Consider the following 26,048-nt stretch of genomic DNA (forward strand, 5'->3'; position numbering starts at 1 on the left):
GGTCCAGTGGTGAGAATTTTTGTCTTCTTGACATTGAGCCTCAGTCCATATTTACTGTAAAAAAAAAAATCTGTCAAGGATCTCTCCAGAGTGTTAAAGAACAATGATGTCAATCTAGAAACTGGGTGCACCTCATCCAGGACCTGGTCTTCTCAGTTGCTTGCTATGCAACTGAGAGTTGAACAATGAATAGAGATAACAGAAAAAGAATTATTGCCTCTGAATTGTGATACTGGAGAATAATATTGAACATACCATGGGCTGCTAAGAGAACAAGAGAGAGAACAAAAGGGTGAAACCAGTTTGCTCCTTTGAGGCAAGAATTTTGATGCTCCATCTCACATGCTTTAGGCATGTCACCAGGAGGGACCAGTCCTTGGAGAAAGACGTCGTTCTTGGAAGGGGCAGAGTGTCAGCACAGAAGAGGATGATCTGGATGAGATGAATTACACAGTGCCTGGCAATTGAGTCAGATGTGTCAGAGCAATGAGATTGGCTCAGGATAGGGCATGGTTCAGGGCCGTTGTTCATAGAGTCACTGTAGGTTATAGTCAACTCCACAGCCTATAACAACATTGTGCTTTAAAAAACAAACAAACAAAAAAAACAGAACAAAAAACCAGCAACTTTACTTTCCCCAAACAACATTTCTTGTTGTCAAATAGAAATAGAAACAAGAGGCTTTGCTCAGTCAGTCCAATTTCTGTGGGAAGATTAACATAGTTATAGACTCCCTGATGATTTATAAAGAAATGGCTTGGTAATTTGTTGAGCCATGTTAGCACCATTTATCTGAAAGTACAATGTTACAAAACAGAAAACTTGGCAATAATTTATTAATTTAATACCACTTGTGAAAAAAAACCTGTAGAGATGTGGAGAAGACTGAAACCAACCCTAATTACAAAGGGGACCTGTCCCCATCAACAGTATACACAGTATAATACTGATTCCTGTAAAGGTCACACATCCATCCCCCTCCCCACCCCCCATGGTCTTGCACCTACTTCTACTAATCATTAGTCTGAAATTCATTACCAACCACTCAGACTTGCCTTTACTCACAAGTGTGGTATTTACTAAGGAAATATGTTGGTGTTGGAGTAGGAAAAGGATCTGTGAAAATCCAGTAGTCCCAAGCCAGGTTAACAGCAATTAGTTCAGATAGCTTCTCGGTCAACAAGTTAAAGTCCAGATTTAGTCCAGTAACTAAGTGCAAGAAGCCTCAGTTGACCAGGAAGCTTGTCTCATAGCAGTCACAAGTCAGCTCTTCCTTCAGTCATCCATCAAGCAGAGCCTTTAACTCTGGCTCAAAAAAAAAAAAAAAAATTTTTAAAAAAACACCACAAAACTCTGGCTCCAGGGCTCCCTCAAGCTATACCTCTCCGGTTGAGTTAGCTCATTCTTATGTTAACCTTGTAGCCCCAGTTGAAGATGTTGATCACCTGTGAGCCATGTGTCTGCAGTTGAAACAGCTAGAGACCACGCCCCAGAGGGGGCCAAGGCAGTGGATAGAAAAGCCGTTTTCAGAAGTCCACTTTTTCTGATGTCGATTTTGTATCAAGCTTTCTTTGAATCATTTCTGAGATTTACTCATTGGTGCCACAAAAGCAAGAGATATACTATTCTGTTTTATGATCCTCTTGGTATAGTAGCCCTGGCAGCAGTAATATAGAAGTACCCAAGTCATTTTGGGATTAGGATGGTGACAGTGATGACCTTTAATCCAAATCTTCCATCCATTGCCGAAACACTATTGAAATGTTTTCTACAATCATTAAGAATTAGGATTTGGAGTGGCCTAGCCGATAGGGAAGTGCTCCGGTGGCCTAGTGTTTAAGGCAGTTCACATCCACCAGCTGCTCTGCAGGAGTATGGGCAAGCTCCTGCGATGCGATTTACAGCCCTTGGAAACCCTCTGAAGGGTCGACCATAAGTTAGTCATGACTGGATGGCAGAGAGTTTTTGTTGAGTCCATAAGGAGTTGCTTCTAAGCCAAAGGCCTTGCCTCTCTTCTGCTTCGAGTCTACCAGTACAAGAGAAAGATGAGCAGTCTTCTTCTATGCAATGTACAGCCCTAAAACTCAGTGAGGCATCATCTACGAGTTGGTTCATATTGACAGCAATGACATTTAGTTTTTAGTTAACCAGCAGACATTCTCATTTTGATTCAGTAGTGACTGGCCTAGGTTCAGGGGATCATAGGGTGGGTACAATCAAGCCAACAGATGAAAGACTATAACTAGTAGATTCCATAGGCACATACACATGCTAAGGAAAAAGAGGTTCCATGAAAAATTAGCCATAAGAATTCTTAAGATAATTTCCAACTCTTCACATCAACTCTGACTCATGGCAGTCATACATGACAGAGTAGAACTGTCCCCAGAAGGTTTCCAAAGCTGTAGTATTGATGGAAGCAGGCTGCCACATTTCTCTGTTCCAGAGCAGTAGTGAATTTAAATCACTAACTTTATGATGGGGGGTGTGGTGGGTTAGTGGGGAATTGCCCTGCTATCCCAAAGATACACAAATTCACCAGCTGCTCCATGCCAGAAAGATGGGCAGTCTCCTCCCATCTGATTTACTGCCTCTGGAAACCCACTGGAGGGACAGCTAATGGGTCGATTCTGACTGGATGGCACTCAACAGCGACAGTGACATCCTTTATGTTAGAGCTGTGCACTTTGCTACTGCACTACTGTGGCACGTTTTAGAGCCACATCTCCCAAAAACTTATTGCCATGGAGCCAGAATCGGCTCTCAGCTGACTCTCCAGTGTGTTTTCAGAGACGTAAACTGCAGAGACTGCCCATCTTTCTCTCACTAGATCTAGGGAATGTTAAAATGGGACATGGCATTAATTGCTTTACCTCCAAGTTGGAAGACCATCTTTTTTTCCCCCTTGCATTTATCATAATAATTTAAGGACTTTTTGAAGTTGATTCTAAAAAGTATAATATCTTTTCTCACCCAGTAATGTCTTTTTTGTTTAGTACTCTTTTTTAAAAATTTTTTATTTTAATGAAAGTTTACAGAGACTTTGGATTTCCATATATTCATTGTTACACTTTCCTCCCTGCCCACCCCTCCCCCGTAGTTCACTTTTCTCTTTGAAAAGTAAAAAAAAAAAAAAAAAATTAAAAAAATGTTTACTGTTATACAATCTACACACACACCCGGTCCACTCCACTATGCAGCTTTCATTCTGGACTCTTGTCATGACAATAATACCTAATCATATATTCCTCCTAAACAGTTCTCTCCCTCATCTGTTTTAATGCAGTATACATTATTTATCCCCTATTAATTCCCCCCCCCATGTCAGTCCCACTTTACAGCAGTGGCACTATATAGTATTTGTCCTTTTGTGACTGAGATATTTCACTCAGCATAATGTCCTCCAAAGTCACCCATTTTGTATAGTATTTCATGAGTTCCTTGTTTTTTAATGCAGCATAACCTTCCATTGTGTGAATGTACCAGAGCTTCTCTATCCATTCGTTTGTTGATGGACACTTGGGTTGTTTCCAACTCTTTGCTATTGTGAACAAAGCCGTAATAAACATGGGTGAGCATATATCTGGCAGTTCTGGTTTCTTTAGGGTGGAAGACCATCTTAAAGGCACCTCATTAAAGTATTTTACTGTGATTTAGGAGAACTGGCTCAGACAGTTCAAGTCCACTGGCCCATCTGTGAATGAAAGATTTGGCAGTTGCTTCCATAAAGATTTATGGAAATCCTGTAAGAGTTCTACTGTGTTCTGTTAAAGGTGATAGGTTTGGTATGAATTGACACTAACTCAAAGGTTGAGCTTTGGGTGACAGTAATAGCTAAGCTTGGCTGCTAACTGAAATGTGGGTAGTTCAGCCTGCTTGGGAGAAGTAGATGTGGTAGCCTGCATCTGTAAAGATTTACAGTATTGGAAACCTTATGAGACAGTTCTGCTCTGTCCAGTAGGCTCACCATCAGTCAGAATTAGACTAAGAGGTGATTGTGATGGAGAATCAGATTCAGTGGCAGTTGGTTATATTGTGATTTGACAGAACGGTATATAATTGTGAGGAAGCTGTGTTCTAACGCCTTGATCGAACGGTAGTCGGAGCCCTGGTGGCGTAATGGTAAAGTGCTCAGCTTCTGTTGAAAGGTGAACAGTTCAGATACTCTGGCTGCCCCTCGGGAGAAAGGTCTGGGGGTGTGCTTCTGCAAAGATGTACTCTTGGAATCGTGGTGGGGTGGTTCTGGAGTCCTGCATGGTCCCCAGGAGTTGAAACTGACTCAGCAGCATATGACAACAGGATAGTTACTTAAAAGTATTTCCCACTCAGCAGCAGCTCAGTGTCTGCACTCTAATCTTACAGATTGTAATAGAAAGCGCTTAGAGAGGCTCCCACAATTGTTAGAGCCAGCACCAAAGCCCCTGGACTTTATTTCTTGAAAAGCAGCTTGTTTGTTTAAAGCACAATCCTAATGAACTTTGTTGTTTAGATTCTTAACATTGATGGATATATTCCCCAACAGCAGTACATTTGTATGAGTGCAAGAGGTTGGTCACAGACACACTGATGGAAGTGACCCCTAGGCCCTGAGGAAAAGCAGTGGAAGACAACTCACGTTCTTGATTATAACTTGGAGCCCTCCAGGCTCAAGATACCACATTTGAGATGCTTGACAGCTATAATATTTGGAAAGGTTTATATCAGAAAAATCTGGTATTCTAAAGTCAATCAGCTGGAACATTTGCTCTACAGGGAGCCGTTTATCAAATGCTAAGAAGGCAAGGTGGTCCCATGCAGTGAAATTCCCAGAAGTGAGGCTCTTAATGGGTTTCATTTCAGCAGAATTGTAGTGAAAGCCTAGGCAATGCAGACAAATGCTACAGACTTGACATGTGGGGAGCAAAGTGACTCAGGATTGCATCTCTACTCTTCAACTGAGTGAAGGAATCCAAACCAGGGTTGGATGCTAAAATTGGGTGGCTAGCATATGGGTTTTTTCTGCCTTTGGATTTGATTATGGCATAGAGTACCACAATGCAGCTGGCCACTAATTTGAAAATCTCACATGAGAGTCCTTATATTCCTTTTTCGCTTAGGTAACCACATTTGCTTTCCTTTCTTTCTTTAGGCCTTTTAAAATATAGGGATAAGGTTTGTATTTGGAAAAAGGAGGTTTATTCTGTAATTCTGAAGTTCCAGTCCGGAAGCCCAGAATCACTTTCTCGTGTTTTTTCACAGCCAGAGCAGCCTCACACCTTCTCATCCAGCTCCCTATTTGTTCCATTGTTAAAGCAATTCTGTCTTTTGTTTAGAAAATCAGTTCTACGGCTTCATTTATGTATAACAAAGATATTAGCTGAAGTGGATATTAAACCAAATATTCTATAGTTGACATTTTAAATTTGATAAGCAAACATTGTCACTTTGCCATCTTCCGACACTGGAGATGGGGACATCTGCCTTTTCTCTCCTGCAGTGAAGTGGCTTTGAAAACCAAGGGAACAATTGAAGAGCCAGTCCCCCAGGGAGTGGTCATTACACATTTCCCTCATTATCAGAAAAGCTTTTGTAAACCAAAATGACATAAAGAAGTAGTTTTGATTGTTCACAGAATAAAAAAATAATCTACCAAATGATCCCAAGTAGCTTTAAACCTAAAATGACACTGGCATACCGAGTTCACCAGCTCATAGCTGTGGCACCTAAAATGACACTGGCATACCGAGTTCACCAGCTCATAGCTGTGGCAGCTTAATGGAGAGATGCCAGATGTTCTTCTCAAAGAGACTGCATGCTTGCTTCTCATTGGCACCTGGAGCTTTAAAGGCTTGCTAATGCTAGCTTTGCTTGTTGCCATTTTTGTTGTTGTTACTGAAAACAAGCATGTATTTGCTCATAGAAGCAAAATGGCATAAGGTATACTTTTGAAAAGAAATTCCTGTATTAAAATTGTTGTTGTATGCCAGTGAGTTAGAACCAATTCACAGCTTTCCCTAGAGGGAGTTTCCAGAGGCTGTAAATCACACAGCAGCCGCTCATCTTTTTCCTCTGGAGCAGCTGGTGGATTTGAGCTGCTTGCCTTTCGGTTGATAGTGCAACTCCTTACCGCTAGGCCACTGGGATATTAGCATTTGATGGCCTTAAATATTTTGAAATTTGTTAAGGTATTAATGAAAAATAAAACAAAAGTAGAAGGACTGGTGTGTAATTAATTGAAAATTAGTAAATGTCATTTAATGAAAACCGTTGATATGGTTTGGTTTGGTTTGGTTTGGTTTGGTTTGTTTTGGTTTGGGTTTTCGTGCTAAAACTCAGGAATTAGTTGATGTGTTTTATTTTTACAATTCTTTGCCTATATCTGTGCTCCTGTTCTGAAATTGATCTTCTCTGTTCAGTATGGCATGCTTTCCTGGTAAGCCCTCCATGTTTGCTGATTCTTTTCCCTTTAGCAGAGCCCATTATCATTGCCTGAAACAAGAACCAACTAAGGCTACTGGACGGCAAGTCCAGTGGAAGGACCATGGGGAAGAGGCAGCTTTATTTTTGTTTGTTTTGGTTTTTATCCCTACTGAGTCCTGGGATAAAAGCATTGGATTAATATACATCTGCTTTTATTTTTGTGTGTATGTGGAATGTTTTTCAGGGGGAACTTGAACGGCAGCTTTTGCAAGCAAATCCAATTCTGGAATCATTTGGAAATGCGAAGACTGTGAAAAATGATAACTCATCTCGTTTTGTAAGTTTGAAAGCATCAGTAACATTTTAATTCCTCAAGTTTCGAATTGAATGTTTCCTTTGATTAATCAATTTTTATTATTCTTTCTGGATTTTAAGAAGAAAGTAACAGATGTCACCTAGAACAATTCTAATAGGAAAAAAATGCAGGCCACATATGTAATCTTACATTTTAAAAGATAAAAAAATGTGAAAGTAATAATTATATTTTATTATTTGCAATTTTATATAAATTTATAACCTATATTGTAATACATTTGTTATTGTGTATATCATTAAGTCTGAACCAATCCGTAGTTGATCCTGTTGCAGATTTTCGGAGACAGGGAGTCCCACAGGTGGAAATTGCCCATCTTTCTCCTGTGGTTAAACAGCTGATGGATTCAAACCATGTACTTTTGTATTGTCAGTGTAATTCTTGACCACTAAACAACCAGAGCTCTATAAAGTGTGCAATGTAACCTGGGTTTATATTTCTTCATCCTAGGGGATAATAGAGATAATAATCATCATAATAATACTTATGTTTTAGGATTGGTATAGAGATGATGTGAGATACATGTTGAACACTTAGCACAGCCCTCAGTATTTACAATATTTGGGTGAAAGAAACATGGTATTGGCAGTTTGACACAGAGGAGAGATGAATATACATAATGTAAGGGCTTAGTTATCTGAAGTTGATGTTCGCTATAGTTAAGTGTCCTTTTTCAATCCTGCTGTTTCTTTGGGATATGAGCTTCAGAGTTCACTATCATTATTAAGTCTTTTTATAAATTATTCTCAGCTTTTCAACTATTTTAATTCATTTAGAACTTTCCTCTCTTCCTCAGTTTAAAGAGATGTAACAATTTCTTAATGGTATTATCCTAAAGGAAAGCTAGGTCAGTAGTAACATTAACTTTGACCCTCCTCACTCCAGCTTCTTAAGAATGTCATAGCAAAAAAAAAATGTCATAGCAGTGTTCTTTACCGTCACAAGAAAATGGGAATAGCCCAAATGTCCAGCCACAGATAGCCAAATGGATTGGGAAAGTGGTACATTCACACAATGGAATATTGTGCAGCACTTAGGAGCAACAATTTTAAAAAAAATACTACATGACTTGAGAGAGACTGGAGAGCATTATGCTAAGTGAACTAACTCAGTCTCATAAGGACAAATACTGCATAGACCATTATTATAAAAATAGAAAGAGAAGTAGTAAAACATGTATGGGAATCCAGGAGCTCTGGTGGCCTAATGGCAAGAAACTGCACTGCAATCCCAGAGGTGCACAGTTCGAGTCTACCAGATGATCTGCTGGAGAAGAAGGGGCAATTTCTTCCTGTACCAGTCAGATCCAGTTTGACAGTACACATGCAAAAAATAATAAAATAAAAATAAAATTAAAAAAAAACACCCAACAAACCCCAAACAACATAGCAAACATATATGGGGATCCAAGGGAAGAAGGGGTAGGAGCAATGAGGTAAGGATGGGTTGGGGCAAAATCACAGAGTTGCACAATTTGGTGGGTAGAGGGAGGGGTACAGGAAATGGGAAAGATCATTGGCGACCTGAAAAGACAAGGTAATGATGGGCATAGTCCAATGGTGGTTAATATTATAAAACATATAGAGTGTATGGGAATGATTGTATGAAGCACAATGTGGCTGAAGAATAGTGTGAAACACAATGTATGCAAATTTTGTAATCAAATCAATATAAAATAATTTTTTTTAAAAAGAATGTAACCTTACATGTATCATGATGGGAATATCAGAATGGAAAATCAGTCTGTAAACTTAAATTGCAATAAAATAGCATTCTTTAGGCTTATTTTATTTATCTATCTTATAATAATTTTATTTCTGCCTTGGATAATAATAATAATAAATAATGATGATGATAATAATAATAATAATAATTTTGCCTTAAACTAACATTTACAAGAAAGGTTATTAAACTAAATGTGGAAAACTATCGAAATACATCATTAAAATCACATGCATACAAAATAATGTTGAAGATCATTCAAAAATGTCTAGAACAGTTCAGAGATAGAGAACTGCCTAAAGATCAAGAGGCCATTGCATCAAGGGATATCATTGCTGATGTCAGATGGATCCTGGCTAAAAGTAAAGAATACCAGAAGAATGTCTATTTGTGCTTTATTGGCAATGCAAAGGCATTTGATTGTGTGGATCATAACAAGTTGTGGCTGACATTGAAAGGAATGGGAGTCCCAGACCATTTAATTGTGCTCATGTGTAACCTGGACCAGAAGACTGATAGGCAATTAGAGCAGGGAAACATGGCATAGTTTAAAATTGAAAAGGCAGGGTTATATTCTCTCTTCATACCTTTTCAGTCTATATGCTGAGCTAATTATCCAAAAAGCTGGACTGTATGAAGAGAAGTGTGGCATCAGGATTGGAGATTCATCAGTAACCTGTGTTATGCAAATGATACAATCTTGCTTGCTGAAAGTGAGGAGAACTTGGAGTACTTCTTGCAGAAGATCAAGAAATTCAGCCTTGGGTATTTTTACCACTGGACCAATAGACAAAATCATGGATAGAGAGGAGATTGACACTGTCAAAAACTTCATCTTGCTTGGAGTCACAATTAACACCCTTGGTACCAGCAGTCAGGAAATAAGGAGATGCATTGCATTGGGAAAATCTGTGATTTAGGACCTGGCCAAATTATTGAGGCGTAATGATGTCAGTTTGAGGACTGAGTTGCATTTGATATAGACTGTGGTCTTTCCAATCACTTGCTATGCATCTGAGAACTGGACAGTGACTAAGGAGGACAGAATAAGAATTGACACCTTTGAACATCTCACAGATGCCCTAGAGAATGAACAGATATGTCTCAGCGATGGTGCAGTCGGAGTGCTCTTTGGGAGCAAGAATGATGAGACTTTGCCTCACATACTTTTGACATGTTGCTCAGAGGGATTGTTCCTTGGAGAGGGACATGATGCTGGGAAGAATAGAAGGTCAGTGAAGGAGAGGAAGACCCTTAGCTAGGTGAACTGACACAATGACTGCTGCGATGGGCTTTTGTGTGTTGGGAAGTGTGAGGATGGCCAGGATAGAACAGAGTTCAGATCTTTTGTTCATAGGATCACTGTGAGTCATACTTGACTAGATGGCACCTAACAACAACAACAATAATAATATATTTAGTCACCTCATCCATAGTCATAATACAGAAGGTCCTAATTGCCAGTTACTTATGCTTATATTACCCATATCGATTCTATTCTGCTTTTCCTCTCCTTTCCATTCTGACAATTTAAAGTCTTGGTAAAAGTAAAGAAGGCCATTATAGAAGTGGGCTCAATATGAACAATATACCTTAGTGGGTGACTCTTTTGTATACTAATCTCTTTGAGACATATGTCTCTTTTTTTACACTGGAAATGTAGAATTGTGCTCTGTGTGTTGATTTTCTTTTCTAAAAGTCTCTCATGAGGTTGGCCTTGGGATTGTGGCTGGGACTGTCTACAGTCATTGAAAGGCCCGAATGTGACTGGAGAAATCCAGTCCTCACCTCTTGGGCCTCCCCCTCGGACTGCCTGACATCACAGACATCTTCCCCCAGGGTGAGTGATAGAAGACAGAACGAGGTAGAGTCATACGGTGCCTTGGAAGCTACCAGCCCTTATGCAGCATGAGTGGGCACCGTGCCAGGTATGAATGACAGACGGTCGGGATCTTTGGGATCATCCTGCAGGCTGACAGCCATAGGTCCTTGGAGAGATTTCCATCATTGACATATATAGCGTGACAGTCTGTAGTTCTCATTATTTAGAATAGTGCCTCACAATCCGAGGGCTCGCAGCAACATTTGGCACAGAATCTGGAGATATTTTTGGTTGTTAGAGCTGAGATGAGATAGTGTGCTGTTGACATGTTGTGGGTAGAGGTCAATGATGCTGCTAAACATCCCATAGTGCCCCTCCACAAAGAATCTCCTCATTCAAAATGTAGCGCTAAGGGCTAGAAATCCCACTATTCCTTTAATCTGGAGTCTGAATTGAAGTAATAATGCTTTACATTTTGTTTGCAAACATAAAGCATATAAACATAAGCAACTCTAGTGGTGTGTGATGCATATTATATGACTGAACAGTCAGCAGTTTGAACAAGCTAGCTTCTCTGCCTCAGAGAAATGAGTAGTCTTCTGCCCATGAAGATAAATAGCTTCAGAACCCTGATAGTGGGTTGCTGTCTGACCCAACTCAGCAACAGTGGATTTTTGCTATATACAAGCCTTCTTCATATTTCTTACTTGAACAGCCTGTTAAAAAAGTTGGTGGGAACTTACATTATATTCCACAAGTGGAAAGTATTTCCTAGATTGTACCTATTTTGTTTGAAGCATTCCTAAGAACTTGAGTTAGATGTTTAATCCACATTCACAGCCAATCCTAGTCAGCTCAGGGACCATCTTCCAAATAACTACTACACTGTTCAACAACCTTTCATTATACTCACTCTAATGTAGTTCACTGTGGAGACTAAGGTGCATCTGATACAGGCCGTGGCCTTTGCAATCACTTGTTATGCATTGGAGAGTTGGATAATGACTAGGGAGGATAGAAGGAGAATTGATGCCTTTGAGCTGTGGTGCTGGAGAAGCATACTGAATATGCCATGGACTGCTAAGAAAACAAACGGATTCAACCTGGAGAGGGTTAAACCAGGCTGCTCCTTGGAGGCAAGGATTCTGGGGCTTCATCTGACATACTTTGGACATGTTGTAAGGAGGGACAGGTCCTTCGAGAGGGACATCATGCTTGGGAGGTTGGAGGGGACGGTGTAGGAGGGGAAGGCCCTCTATGAGGTGGATTGATTCAGTGACTGGGGTAATCGGGATGGGTGTATCAGAGGCAGTGCGATTGGCACAGAATAGAGCAGGGTTTAGGGCTCTTGTACATAGGGTTGCTATGAGTCACAAGTGAATCGATGGTCGACGGCACATAGCAACAACAATATAGTTCATCTTTGCTTAGGGAAAAGATTTTTTTCTTTTATTGAGGCATTAATACACTTAGCTTTTCCTTCAATCAAGAAACAAAGTTACTTTTAAACTATTGGCTTACTTTTCTTAATCACATTTAGAAATAATTTTGTAGCTATTTGTACCTTAAAGTGTAAGCTACACAGTACTAAACAAGTAGTTGATTTAAGGACTTCCATTAAAAAAGAATTCAGTAATTCATTCCATATTAATAAGGATCAGTTAAAATTCCCCGTAAGTCATTCTTAATGGGTATTGCCACCATTTTGATTTTCAATAATCAGTGTAGGCTCATTTTTTAAATAACTTTTATAAAATTTTTAATTTTTTATTAATTGTGCATTTCTATTAATTTTTTTCTTAAACATCTGTTTGCCCAGATACTGTGCTGTTGCTTGATATCTTCTTTTGGTTATCTAAAAGATTTAGCATATTTGAAATGGAATTTTAAAATTGTCCCTTGTTCTATTAAGTCTTATCCCAATGATCTCAGTAAGCGGCACCATATAACCACCCAGTTGCTAAAACTTTACATGGAACAATGAAAGCATAGAAAAATATCTAGAAATTACCTTTGATTCAGCCTTTTCCTTCTGGCCCATAATCAAGTTGAGAGTTGATTAAATGTCGGAAATGTATATTGCATAAGCCCATGTTCCTTTCTCTCCTGCCTCTCATCCCGGTTAATCTAAAAGCCCTAGCTGAGGATTCCTCCCCTCCTCCCCTCTCCCCCCGCCCCCGTTGTTACTTATTAGAGGCCCTATATATAAGTGCCTTGGCAGTAAAAGCCTTGTCTGGCTTGTTCCCTGGGAAGCTATGATTTCTTGCACTGTACTTCACGTGTATGAGTACTTTAGGCATATTGATGGAAGTTATTTTGTTAAAATGCAGTTGCCTACTAACAGCCAGATAATCTTCTAGGCCTTGGGGAACCTGCTTTGGTTTGAGGTATATTGTTGTCCACAACATGCTATGATGTATAGTTGAAAGGAGGTACTCTTTGTACTAGACCTCTGGGAGAGCACTTGCCCCGGGTCCAGGAGATTAGGAGGCAGTAGCTCTGTAGGCTTTGGCTTGGGGTTGGTTTTGTATTTATATACAGTAAAATTTCAAGCAGTGATTTCTAAGTGACATGCTTACTGTGAAAATATTTAAAACTATAAATTCCATAAGCTTTGGAATCCATTTGGTTCTGTGTCTCTGATCTCATATAGATGCCTCATTTCCTGAAGGGTATCTTTTCTTTCAAAGATACTAGCATATGGTTTGTGTTAAAGGGAGATTCTTTAGGAGAGCATTGCCCTTAAGAAAATAATCGTTCACAGTTAGTCTGGTTCCCTTGTTTATAGAGAAGTAAAATGCATTCCAGATGGAGGAGATTTATGTAAAATGAATCCTTGTAATGAAAGTTAAAAACAGGGGCTTCAATTTCAAAATGATTGTTTGTATCAGCAGATACATCTTACCTCAGAAAGTTTTAGCAAGAATCTTTATTTGCACAAATCCATTGTTGTTTTTTTTTGCAAACTGACGTGAGCCAGTTTGGCAATTGGCAGTTTCTTACTTTCCTTTTGGTAGATGGCCAGGTTGCCATGATTTGTGCTATGTAGGAAAAGGTACTAAGACTCTTCCTTACAATTTGGCTCCCAGATCTCCATGAAAGCAAATCATAATTTTGTCCCTTACATCTCAAAATTCACTGTCATCAGGTTGGTCCAACTCAGCAACCCTCATTGCATTTTCATGCTGAAATCTTTACAGCAGAGGACCACCCTCAGATGTATTTAGCAGCAAATAGGGACAAAAATGGCTTTGTAAATTGAGTGCAGCCCTTGTCTTCTATTTAGTTTCCTTTCTTGAAACTTTCACTGTGGCGGACCTGATGATGTCCAGAGGTCAGATAGGTGGCACCGTGCAGCCAGCACCTCCCATATCAGTGGCTGCAGCAGCACACAGAGCCTGCTGGCCTTGGGCCTGGGCAGGGAGCACCCCACCAGACCAGCCTCTTCACACTAAAACAGGAAGTGCTGTCCTATACCTAATGAGATAGACTGACCCAGTCGTTACAATATAAATATACCAATGATCATGAAGACAGTACAGGGCCAGACAGCACTGGCTTCTTTCAGACACAGGGTTACTTGAGTGTTACCTGTGGTACCTCAGTAACCGCAGTGTTTGTATCTTACTACTGAAATTATTTCTGCTATTTGCAGCACTAACTAGCAGAGCCATTTATTTTACCGATGAAAACTCATTTTGCTAAGTAACAAAATCTTTAGTGTAGTTTGGAGATTAAGGTACCCAAAGCACTTAAAGTAGCCTCTTCTGGTACCTACCCTTTGTATTAATTGCTATTTACTCTCAGAACTTCTTTCCCATTTAGAGCCAATAGTTGCCTCCAAAGCAGAGCTTAAAACTAAACTCACACACATATATCTCTCTCATTGCTTTTGACTTGGAGCTGACTCTCCAGTGGGTTTTTGGAGGCAATAAATTGCACAGGAGGAGACTGCCCATTTTTCACCTGTAGAACAACTGGTGGATTTGAATTATGAGAGGCACCATCCTTGGTTTAACAGCATAACTGCCTACACACATATTTATAATTTTGTTGTTATTGTTAGGTGCCGTTAAGTAGAATGCCATTCACAGTGACCTTATGAACAAAAGATCTGAACCCTGTTCTATCCTATGCTGTCCTCATACTTCCTGACACACAGAAGCCCATTGTGGCTGTCACCATGTCAGTCCACCTAGTTGAGGGTTTTCCTCTTCTTCACCAACCCTCCACCCTTCCCAGTATCATGTCCATCTCAAAGGATTAGCCGCTCCTAACAACGTGCCCGAAGTATGTGAGGCATAGTCTCATCATTCTGGCTTCCAAAGAGCTCTCGGATGCACACTTTCCAAGACGTATCTGTTCATTCTCTAGGCCGTCCATGGAATGTTCAGTGCTCTTCCCCAACACCTTAGCTCAAAGGCGTCAGTTCTTCTGTCATCGTTTTTCGTTGTCTAGCTCTCAGATGCATAGCAAGTGATCAGAAGAACTATGGGCTGCATCATAGGCACCTTTGTTCTCAAACTGACATCATTACTTCTCAATAATTTATATTATTTCTAATAGTGCACTATTTATGCCAAAGTATTTTAAAGTGACTTGCACCAAATCATTGTTGGAGCTGTTGGTCAGTTCTGGCTCATAGCATCCCTGTAGGGAGGAGAAGAGCTGCCCCACAGGGTTTTCACATTGTCATCTTTACAGATGTAGGCTGCCACGCTGTTCTTCTGTGGAATGGCTGGGGAGATTGAACTACCAGCTCTTCAGTTAACTGCCGAGCACGTAATCACTGTGCCCCCAAGGCCCCTCAGGACAGTTCTACCTCTTAGAGACCCTCCCCTGGGATTCCACAGTTGTAAATCTACATAGAAGGAGTCTACCTCTTGAATTCAAGCTGTTGATCTCACTGGTTAGCAGTGTACCACATAATGCACCATAATTTCAGAGTAGGAAACAGGTTTGTGTTGCTCAGTAATATGCTAATTACTATAAAGACATCACAAACCAACCCAGACAAAGTGCCAAAAGACCCATGTCAGTTCAGAAAAAACAAAACTATGAAACAAAGGGATACTCTACCATGCCCTTTCCCCCCTGACACCTCCTTACCCAGGAACAAAATATCCAAGTTGTTTTACTGTGCTTTTTAGATTAAATTCTTAATGGTTTGTATTCACCATGGGAGGAAAGCATTCTCGTTGTCTCGGCTGCTCAGAATTCTTCCACTAAGAAGGGAGGCCCAGTTATTCATGGTTTGGTACACAGCATGTGTCTGGCATCAAGAGTAAGCATGCCTGTCATTAATGTAGGAGCCCTGGTGGTACTGTGATTAAGGCACTCGGCTGCTGACCAAAAGATTAGTGCTTCAGATTCACCATTTGCTTCATGGGGGAAAGATACAGCAGTCGGCTTCCAAAAGATTTCTGACCTTGGAAATGCTAGGAAGCAGTTCTACCTCCATCCTATGGGGTGGCTGGCTGTAAATCAGATGGCAGGGAGGGGTTTTGCGGTCTGGTGGCCTGGTGGTAAGAACCTGTGCTGCAATCCATAACACACAAAGTTCAAATCCTCCAGCTGCTCTGCACAAGAAGGATGGGCAGTCTCCTCTCGAGTGAACAGCCTCTGAAGGGTCAGCTATGTATCCCTTCCGACCCCTTCCGACTCGACGGTACTCAACAAATTGTACATAATATACTTGACATGTTTTTAATCTCTTTTTTGTGAAATTCTGGTTAAACACTGATTACCATAATCTAGCTTATCGAAGTAAAAGAAGAAATGGGAATTTTTAATTCTAAATTTTTTTCACCTAATTTTTTAAAAATGTAATTAAAATTTTTTAAAAGATAGAACACGCAATAGAATAAAATTTATCTTTTTTTCAGTTTAGTATGCTTTGTGTTTTAGAAAAAACATTAATTCTGAAAAAGTATTATATATATTTCAAGAAAAAGCTTTTTTTTTTACGTATTAATTTTTTTCCCCTCCCATTTGCCCTAAGAAAGTTCTCTTTCAGTTCAGTGCAGGAGTTTTGTGCTATAGATCTTTTGTTGCATTTCCTTAAGAGTTTTACCTTTTTTCCTCGTCTTCCATTTTCTTTCCTATTTGAGCCTCATGACTTGCTTCTTCCAAGAACTAAAGCTCCAGTTTATCTAAAATTAATATGTAATCCTGGAGCATCTGGGGATGTTTAGTTAGTCTGACGTTTTATTTTACTACATTATAGCTGGAGTGCTTGGGTATATCCTATAAGACATTTGACTTTTGTTAATTATTTACAAAATAGAATACATTTTAGTGCTTTGGCTTATAAATAACTAGAATCTATTCATTATGGAGGATGTTGTTTTCAGATACTGGTTTCCTTTGACCTTGTACTCCAAGCAGCAGAAGGGGACAGGGCACCTCGAATCCACCCTACCTTCTCCCCACATGCAGTCACTCCCTTTTTCCATCATGTCCCTCCTTCCAGTACTTTTTACCTGACCCTATTCATTTACCCAGAGGTGGTTTTCTCTGTCATTTCCCATAATGGCCATAACATTGATGGGACCTAAGAAGGAAACTGGTAAGGGAACTGATGAGAAAGTCAGTTTATTGTATGTTGGTGACTTTGCTTATCTGTATAGGAAGTGACTACATGTCTAAATTATTTCAGGGCATTTCTTTTTAAGTTACCTATTTAGAACACCAAAAACCTTTTTTCTAATTTCTTTCTCTTTCTGATTAATTTCAGTCTAACTTCCATTCTTGTATTAAGAAGGTCAAGCAGAATACATTGTTGAAACAACTCTGCTTTTAAAAACAATGAAATAGCTTATATTACTGGATATAACAAATTTTTGAAGTGAGGAATTCTTACCAGTAACATTAGATGATATATGGTTTTGATTAACCTTTTTGCAGTGTTAAAATAAGAAGTCTGAAAAGTGTTAGCTTGGTATTTATGTTAGCAAGTGTCTCTTTTGCAGCTTTGAAGTAATAAGCCTGTCTTTTGACACTCTCATAGAATAGTAATTTTTATTCATCAGTGTAATATTGTAGAGGTAACAAAAGCTGCTTCAAATTTATAAAGAACCTTATTCCTTGGTATAACACCAGGAAGAAGGTTTGATGTACAGTAGTTAAGCACTTGATTTTTAACTGAAAGATTCGTAGGGCAAACTGGCCCAGCATCTGCTTGCTTGGAAAGAAAGGTCTGGCAATTTTCTCCTGTAAAGATTACTGCCCGGGAATACCTGTGAGATGGTGTCCTGCCCACAGAGTGTCCCTTTAAATCAGAATCAGCTTGTCAGCACAGAATATATGTCCTGTCTAGTTGGAACTGACTCATAGCTGATGCTCCAGCACGTTTTTCAGAGGCAGTAAATTGCATGGGAGAAGATGTCCCATCTTTCTACCACAGAGAAGCTGGTGGATTTGAACTACTTACCTTCAAGTTGACAGCACAATTCCTTACCATTAAGCCACGAGAGCTTCCTAATACAACATTAGGACTAGACTAGAATGATTTTTCATTTTTCCTGAGCAGTTCTATTTATAAGCTCTTGTGTTGTTGTTATTATGTGCCAGAGTTGTTGCTACTCATAGTGACCATATGTACAACAACTCTGAACCCTGTTCTATCCTGAGCCAACCTCATTGTCTCTGACACACCTGTCCCCATTACCTCAGTCACCGAGTCTTTGGAAAAAAGACCTCGTGCTGGGAAAGGTCAATGAGAGATGAAAGAGAGAAAGACTCTTAACAAACTGGACTGACACAATGACCACACAGTGGGCTTTAACATGACAGAGACGATGACAGTGGTGCAGGATGGAACAAGAGTCACTTCTCTTGTTCATAGGGTCACTATGAGTCATGAGTGGCTTGATAGCACCTAACAATAGCAGTAGCTGTCAAAAAAGTCAGAAGTTTGCATTTTTTACCCGTAAGGGTGACTTAACAGAGGAAGACATTGACCAAATAACAGACAAAACAGAAGATAAATCAAGGAGATGGGACTAGCGCTGTAACAGAAGATAAACGCAAAGAGATGGGAATAGTACTGTGGACTAATGATAGCAGTGTAATTGATTCCTCATGCCAAATCTGAGTCTTTAGGTAATGACAGCCAAGAATTTTCTCAACTCAAGAACAAGATATTTCTGTTTAGATATTAGCATTCAATTCGTCACTCAGTAGGAAGGACTTCTTCACTCAGTATTTTGCAACAAGAACCTAGCCCATCTATTTTTCTGAGACAGTGTTCTTTCATCTTGTCTGATGTTTGTGCACAAAATTTATGTAATATAGTTTGTAAATGCGCAAATGCTGAAGGTGCATGTGTATCAAAGTTAGGGGAGAGAAGTATTTAATGTAGAAATGAAAACTTCCTTAGATTGACTATTCTAATTAGTGTTTGCAAATCTAAAAATGAGAATGTTTTGCAACTGTGGAGCAAAAGAGAAAGCCTCTAATTTTCACAAAATTAAGAGCTGCCACTTGAGTACACACTTAGCAGTGAGGTTGGTAGGTCAGATTATAAATGTGTATTTAACTTTTTAACAATTAGACAAACTCTTCAGAATATGTAATGCCATCAACAGTATATGCCAGCAATAGTTGTTCCACATCCGTATAGGACTTTTTTTTTTTAACATTATAGCCTTTCTAAATGGATATATAATGGAAATTTGTCCTTAATTTGCATTTTTCTATTGGCCATTATTGTATACCTTTTCATGTTCTTGTGAGCCTTTCACAGATTTTCTTTGGTTATATATCTAATAATTTATTTTGCACTGTTTTTGAAAACTAGATTATTTTGTTACTAGGTTGAAGAAGTTTTTTGTATATCCTTTGTTCAAGTTTGTTGTCAGTAGGTGTTTTTAAAATATTTTATTTCAATTTAAAGCTTGTCTTTTTGTCTCCTTTTAAAGAGCAGTATTTAAAAATATTTTATGAAATCCAGTTTATTAGCTTTTGGGTTTATGGATTCTAAGAAATCTTCATCTCACCTAAAATCACCAAGATACTCACCTGTTTTCTTTTAGAAGTTTTATGGTTCATACATTTAATCCACTTAAGCCTTAGTCCTATTTTTTATATAAATTGTTGTTGAAAATATACATCATATACAATAATTTCTACATGTGCTGTTCAGTGTTATTGATTATATTCTTCAGGTTGTTCATCTCACCCTTATTTTCTGAACTGTTTCTCTGCCATTTATATAAACTCACTGCCCCTAAGTTTCATATTTAACCTTTGGATTGCTCTTACCAATTTGATTCCATAAATCATTCCTTACAAAATTATAATGCTGAGGGAGCTCTGGTGGCATAGTGGCAAGAAGCTGTGCTGCAATCCCGAAAGCGCGCAGTTCATAGATTCCCACCAGCTGCTCCGTGGGAGAAGGATGGACAGTCTTTTCCTGTGCAATTAACCACCTCTGAAAAGCCACCAGAGGATCAGATATGGGCCAGGTAAACAGTCTGCTATTAAGCGAAACTCTTGCTTGATTTTGGAAGCAGGGTGGCATCTACTTCCTAAAGAGCATGCCTCCGGAAACTCTGATAAAAGTTGATGGTTGTAGAGGGGCTTCAGGCCTTTTTGTTCATGGGGTCGCTATGAGTCGTGCTCAGCTCGAAGGCAATCAACAACACAACAAAAACATTGCTTGTTTGCTCATCATAAAGATTGAATAGGTATGGCTAAAGGATACTCCCCTGAAGCACATTTTACCTGATTTGAAACCACACAGTGTTTCCCATAGTCTGTTTGGACAGCTGCTTCTTGGGCTATCTTTAGGTGTTGCATGAGTACAATTAAATATTCTTGGATTCCCATTCTCAAGAAAAACTAGACACTGAAGAAGAAAGTGGCATCAGGATTGGAGAAAGACTCATCAGCAACCTGCATTATGCAGATGGCACAGCCTTGCTTGTAGAAAGTGAAGAGGATTTGAAGTACTTATGACAAAAGATCTAAGACTACAACCTTCAAAATAGATTATATCTCAGCATCAAAAAGTCTTCACCACTGGGCCAGTGATGGAGAAAAGATTGAAGTTGTCAGTGACTGCATTTTAATTGGATCCACACTCAACACCCACAGTAGCAACAGGCAAGAAATCAAAAGACATGCTGCAATGGGAAAATGTGTTGTCAAGGACCTCTCCTAAAAATCAATGTTGTCTGAGTTTAAAGACTCAAGTATGCCTAATACAAGGCATAGTATATTTAGCATCTGAAAGTGGATAATGACTAAAGAAGACCTAAGAAGAATCTGTCTTTGAACTGTGGTGGTGTTCGTGAGAGTATTGAATATCTCATAAGACTGTCGAAAGAACAAATCAATTTGTCTTGGAGAAAGTGCAACCATGGTGTTCTGTAGAGGACAGGGATAGTGAAACTTCGTCTCACATACTTTGGGCATGCTGTCAGGAGAGGCTAATCGTAGGGAAAAGATATCATGCTGGGAAAGGTAGAGGATCAGTGAAAGAGGAACACCCTCAGCAAGACAATTGACTGGAAGCAGTGGCCTCGCAGAGACTGAGGGTAGCACAAGAATAGGGCATGGTTCTGGCGAATTGTTCATAGAGTTGTAATTATATATTCACATCAACATTGTTTTAAAGAAGACACCAAAAGATATTTTTTGGCTTCAGGTGTAAGGTGTAAAGAGTATATCAAGGCAGTAATTTCTTGGGTCCTTAGTAACCTCAATGAGTGACTCCAGAAAGTGGATTCTATGAGAACTCATCACATTTATTTTGGACTTGATTTTTATATGAAGTGTGGCATAAGAATATAATTTTATTTTGTTTTTAATTCTTTCTATTTTAATTGAGATTTTAACAAAAGTTTATAGAGAACTTGGATTTCCATTCATTCATTGTTGCACATTTTTCTTCCTACCCATCCCCCCAGTTCATTTTTCTCCTTTTAAACAGTTCTTTCCCTCATCTGTCTCAATGCAGTGTACATTATTTATCCCCTCTTTCTTAGTTTGCCCCAACCCCCACGTCAGTCCTGTTTTATAACAGGGGCATTATGCAGTATTTGTGCTTTTTTGACTGAGATATTTCACTCAGCATAATGTCCTCCATGGTCACCCATTTTGTATAATATTTCCTGAGTTCCTTGTTTCTCAGTGCTGCATAGTGTACCATAGCTTCTCTATTCATTTGTTTGTTGATGGGCACTTTGTTTGGCAAACACATGAAGAAATGTTCAAAATCCCTAGCTCTAAGAGAGATGAAAATCAAAACAACTATGAGATACTATCTCACTCCAGTAAGTAACAATAGCAAAATTCAACAGAGCAGCAAACAAATGCTGATGAGGTTGTGGAGAAACTGGAGCCCATATTCACTATTGGTGGAAGTATAAAATGGTGCAACCACTATGGAAAGCTATATGACGCTTTCTCAGAAAGTTGCAAATAGAAATACCATTTGACCCAGCAGTTCCACTATTGGGAATATACTCTAAAGAAACCATAATCGCCACTCAAGCAGATAATATGCACACCCATGTTTATTGCTGTGTTGTTCACAGTAACAAAGAGATAGTTTTATTTTGTTTTGATTTTGCATGTAGATACCTAATTTTTCAAGTATCATGTGTTGAAAAGACTTTCTCTAACGAATTATTATGGCACTTTTCTTAAAAATGCATTGATCAGCACCATTATCACTAAAGTAGTCAGAGGTATAGAAGTTTTAATAGAACTCAGAATTACAAGGAAGAAGTGAGAAACGTGATTTCATTATGTGCATAGAAACTAATGATACGGAAATAAATGTGTGTGAGTGATTGAAGGAAAAAGTAATTTCCTTTGTAACTTTTACCCAAAGTACAATTAAAAAAAAAAATTGACCATACATGTATGGATCTATTTATGGACTTTATTCTGTTTCCTTAATATTTATATCTATTCTTATGCTAATACTACTCTGTATCTTGGTAAGTCATAGCATTAGCTTTTTTCCTAGAGAGTAAAATGTTTCCTAGTAGAGTCAAAAGTTCCACTTTTGTAGCATTCTTTTGGCTAATGTATGGCCTTTGCATTATCTCTGTCTTAGAATCGACTCACATGTTTCTACAGCAGACCTGACAAAAACATTTGACAATTCATGCTACAAATATAGTTCTATCAGTTCTCCTCAACATTCTTGGAATAAACACCATCTTGATTGTTGTTGATGTTTCTTTCTTTCACCAAGTGTTCTATTTAACCACATTTGCTGCTTTTTGTGCTCTTTTTGCCTGTTTGTATCAGTAGTGTGCTAATGTCATAAAATGAATTGGGAAACAATCATTATATTCTGTTTCCCTAAAATAATCTCTAAGGAATAGAAATCACATGTTTTTTTAGAAACTGGTAAAACTCTTCCATAAGACCAGTTCAACATATCTTAAGCAGTTGACTCCATTCTATTAATTTTAAAATGATCTGTTCTGATTCTCTTAAGTGGGTTTCGCTTTTCCTAGGAAATCATCATATGTTCACATTTTCAGATCTGTTCATCTAACTGATTGTGGTGTTACTTTCAAAGCTGTATGAGATTGTTTACAAGAGCTTTTAAGAAATTTTAAATGCTTGATGTTTTATTAGTTTTCTTTTATTACACGTTAGTCTGGGATGTAACCTAGTCTGTTACTACCTTTTAAAAAATGTCGCTTTTTTCCCCCTCTTTTTATTTGAGGTCATTTATAAGACTAATTTTTGTAACTAATTCATGCCTACTTGACAGGGTGCATTGTTTTATTATCTTATTCAAATCTATGTTTTAATTTTCTGTTTTTAATTTTTTTCCAGGGTAAATTTATTCGGATCAACTTTGATGTAACTGGTTATATTGTTGGGGCCAATATAGAAACATGTATCCTTTTTCTGCTATAAATGTACATTAATAGCATAATCCAAAACAAAGATGATTTGATTGTCCTAATTCTCTGGACAGTAGTCTATGACAGATGATCTCTCTCCCATTAGCCAGATGAAAACATTTAAGCTCAAGAAATTGTATGACTTATTCAGCAATTAAATATTCACTCTGAAGCAGCATATTTTTGCTGTTTGTTTTTAACACTGTATTACAACCTGTTCCCAAGGCCAGGGAAGTGGAGAATTTGACTAAAGTGAGTTTTGCCCTGTACCTTGACTTCCTTAAATGTTTGCGTGCCTCTGGAGCGCTCATAAACTAGAGAAACTGTTGTTTGGAGCCACTCTGAAGTTATCCTATCATATTGTACGTGTGTTAACGTCACCCCATCCCACCCTTTTTTTAAGATTTTTTTCCTCCCATCTGGTTTTACTTTAGACATTATACCCCTTGAAACAAGCCTTATTAAAGTACAGAAGTAAAATCTTTTCAGTTACTTGTAAACAAAGTAAAAGTAGAAGAAAATATAAAGCATCAAATATGTAAATGGTCCTTAGACATATCACATACTTATCATAGTCGAGACCTGATACCAAATATCCCAAAAATCAGTGTTGTCAAGCCACTTCCGACGAATAGTGATCCCATGTGGAGGTATACATACAGATACAATAAAATAGAAGTGAGTTCCAAAGAGAAAAGGGCTGAGATGACAACTCTCTGATACCTGTTACAATAATCCTCAGTGATAAAAACACATTGTGTTTGTTTCTCAGAATAAATCAGCTTAGGGGAGGAATAGATTAGAATTTTCCTATTAACTCAGAACTTTATTATTTTAGGTCTTTATATACTCGGAACCGCATAACACTGGGCAGTTGAAAATGACAGAAGAATGAACAGCTCTTTGTAAAGAGCTATTATAGCAGCATGGGGAAACATCCGATAATCTCTTAAGTTCCCTTCTGGTCCATTGTATACATTTTCTTTCTACTAATTTTTTTTTTCTTCTTCCACTTACAAAGTGATATAATTTAGATTGGTGCACTGCAAACTAGTTGATAATATTTCAGAAAAAGAATAGGTTTTACCAATTAAATTTGAAGAAATCTTGAAAGAAGACTTTCTGCTAGTCTGTTTATTCCTTAACCATCTGTGCCTAGACCTTCTGGAAAAGTCTCGAGCTGTTCGTCAGGCGAAAGATGAGCGCACCTTTCATATCTTTTACCAGTTGTTATCTGGAGCAGGGGAACACCTGAAATGTAAGTTGCAAAAGCTTTCATATTTTATACTCACTTGAATGAATTTTTTTTATATTCTTTTAAAGAGAGGAAGTCTAGGAAACTATAATCTTAAACCTTCATAGCCTCAAATTCTAACTTGTTTGAGCATGAGAGTGAACTGGCACATTAAGAATGAGAAACTACAATTTTGAGTGGTTAGGGTGTGTGTGTGTTGTTACTTTAGTGCTTATTACTTCTCACATATTTTTACATTATAAAATGAACAAAGATGGGTTCTCTCCCAACAATTAGCAATATGAAAATAAGAAACTGTCTATTTGTTGGTTAAAACCAAGCAATGAATAGTTTGTGTTCCTCCGTGTGTGTGTGTGTGTGTGTGTGTGTGTGTGTATATTCTACTCAAAAGAAACAGGTGGAGTGTGGTTTTTGTTTGTTTGTAGCATAAATCATAAAGGACTGGAAGCTTTTAGGACTGAACAAGGTGAAAAATAGAACTCTGGTTAGAGGTATATTAGTGAGAAGAGAAGATACACAACTTTCCAGATGCTTCTGATTCTCAAATTCAATGTTGCTTCTATACAATATTGTATGCTGAGTGTCTTCATAGATACATACATAAGTAAATACTTTTCTCATCTGTGGTCTAGGCTCTTGCTAATCACAGGCGTGTATGAAAACAGTACACCCCTAAATTAATTAGAGGAAGACCTACAAGGAAGCAACAGCTAAATAAATAGAGACAGTGCCAGTGAGACACTAAAAAATCAAGGTTATGCAACATGAGATGTTGACAAGAAGAAAACCCTCAGGCTTCCTGACTAGCTGTGACTCTGCAGTAGTAAGAAATTTTTTAAGAAGTCCAACCACCAAACATGATCATTTGCCTACAGAAGAGGAGGACATGGAGAAAGAAAGCAAACAGTATTCAGTAGAAGTGAAGGGTAATGCTGATAGGAGATGGAGTGATAGGCAAAAATTCTCTGAAAGGAAGCCAGGTACAAAGAATGCTGTGGCAGCACATTGTAACCTCTGTTATAAGGATAAATACCCTATCAATTTGGTTGCTCCTTACAATGTCCAGTCTCAAGAGCACACTTACTCTAAAAAAGTTCAGTTCTCTTTGCGTTATTGAACCCTGAAGAGCAAGTAGCTGGTGAATTAGCACAGTGTCAGGAATAGGCATGCACCACTCCAGGAGACACATTGACCACAGCATGTTTCAGAGCATTGACTACACTTAGAATTTGCTGGATGTGTCATTCTTTACACCTTCTCCATCTGTGTTTCCATCTCCTGTCCATCTTAGTCTTTTTTATTTTTTAATTGGTTTGATAATAATGACTATAAGCTGCTTGCTAAGATAGTAATGTAGAGTATGACTTCATTTCATTCCAAAATCAGTGAGGCGCACCTATTTGGAAAGTTTACTTTATATCCCAGTGATGCCATTTCAAATATAAACGTTGTACGAACCACTGTCTCCAAGCTCTTGTTGACATTTGTGTTGTTAGCATAGTCTTATCCTTTCATTTGTAGAGCTATTGGAAAATCTTGTATGTCTGTGTGTTTACCTGGCAGTCTAAAGGAGGAGCAGGTATGGTGGTGATAGGATGG

General features: G+C 38.5%; 1 protein-coding gene across 1 annotated transcript in view; it reads left to right on the forward strand.

Moving 5' to 3' along the window:
- The window catches only part of MYH10 (myosin, heavy chain 10, non-muscle), a 163,271-nt gene that overhangs the window by 55,985 nt on the left and 81,238 nt on the right, over nt 1–26,048 (forward strand). Inside the window, exons 7-9 of the mRNA XM_006900506.1 lie at nt 6,644–6,736; nt 23,124–23,187; nt 24,354–24,452. Coding sequence (XP_006900568.1) covers nt 6,644–6,736; nt 23,124–23,187; nt 24,354–24,452 — 256 coding nt within the window. The remainder of the gene's footprint in view (nt 1–6,643; nt 6,737–23,123; nt 23,188–24,353; nt 24,453–26,048) is intronic.

The sequence above is a fragment of the Elephantulus edwardii genome, unplaced genomic scaffold (assembly GCF_000299155.1).
Source record: "Elephantulus edwardii isolate Elephantulus edwardi_28Jun2011 unplaced genomic scaffold, EleEdw1.0 scaffold00286, whole genome shotgun sequence".
NCBI lineage: Eukaryota > Metazoa > Chordata > Mammalia > Macroscelidea > Macroscelididae > Elephantulus > Elephantulus edwardii.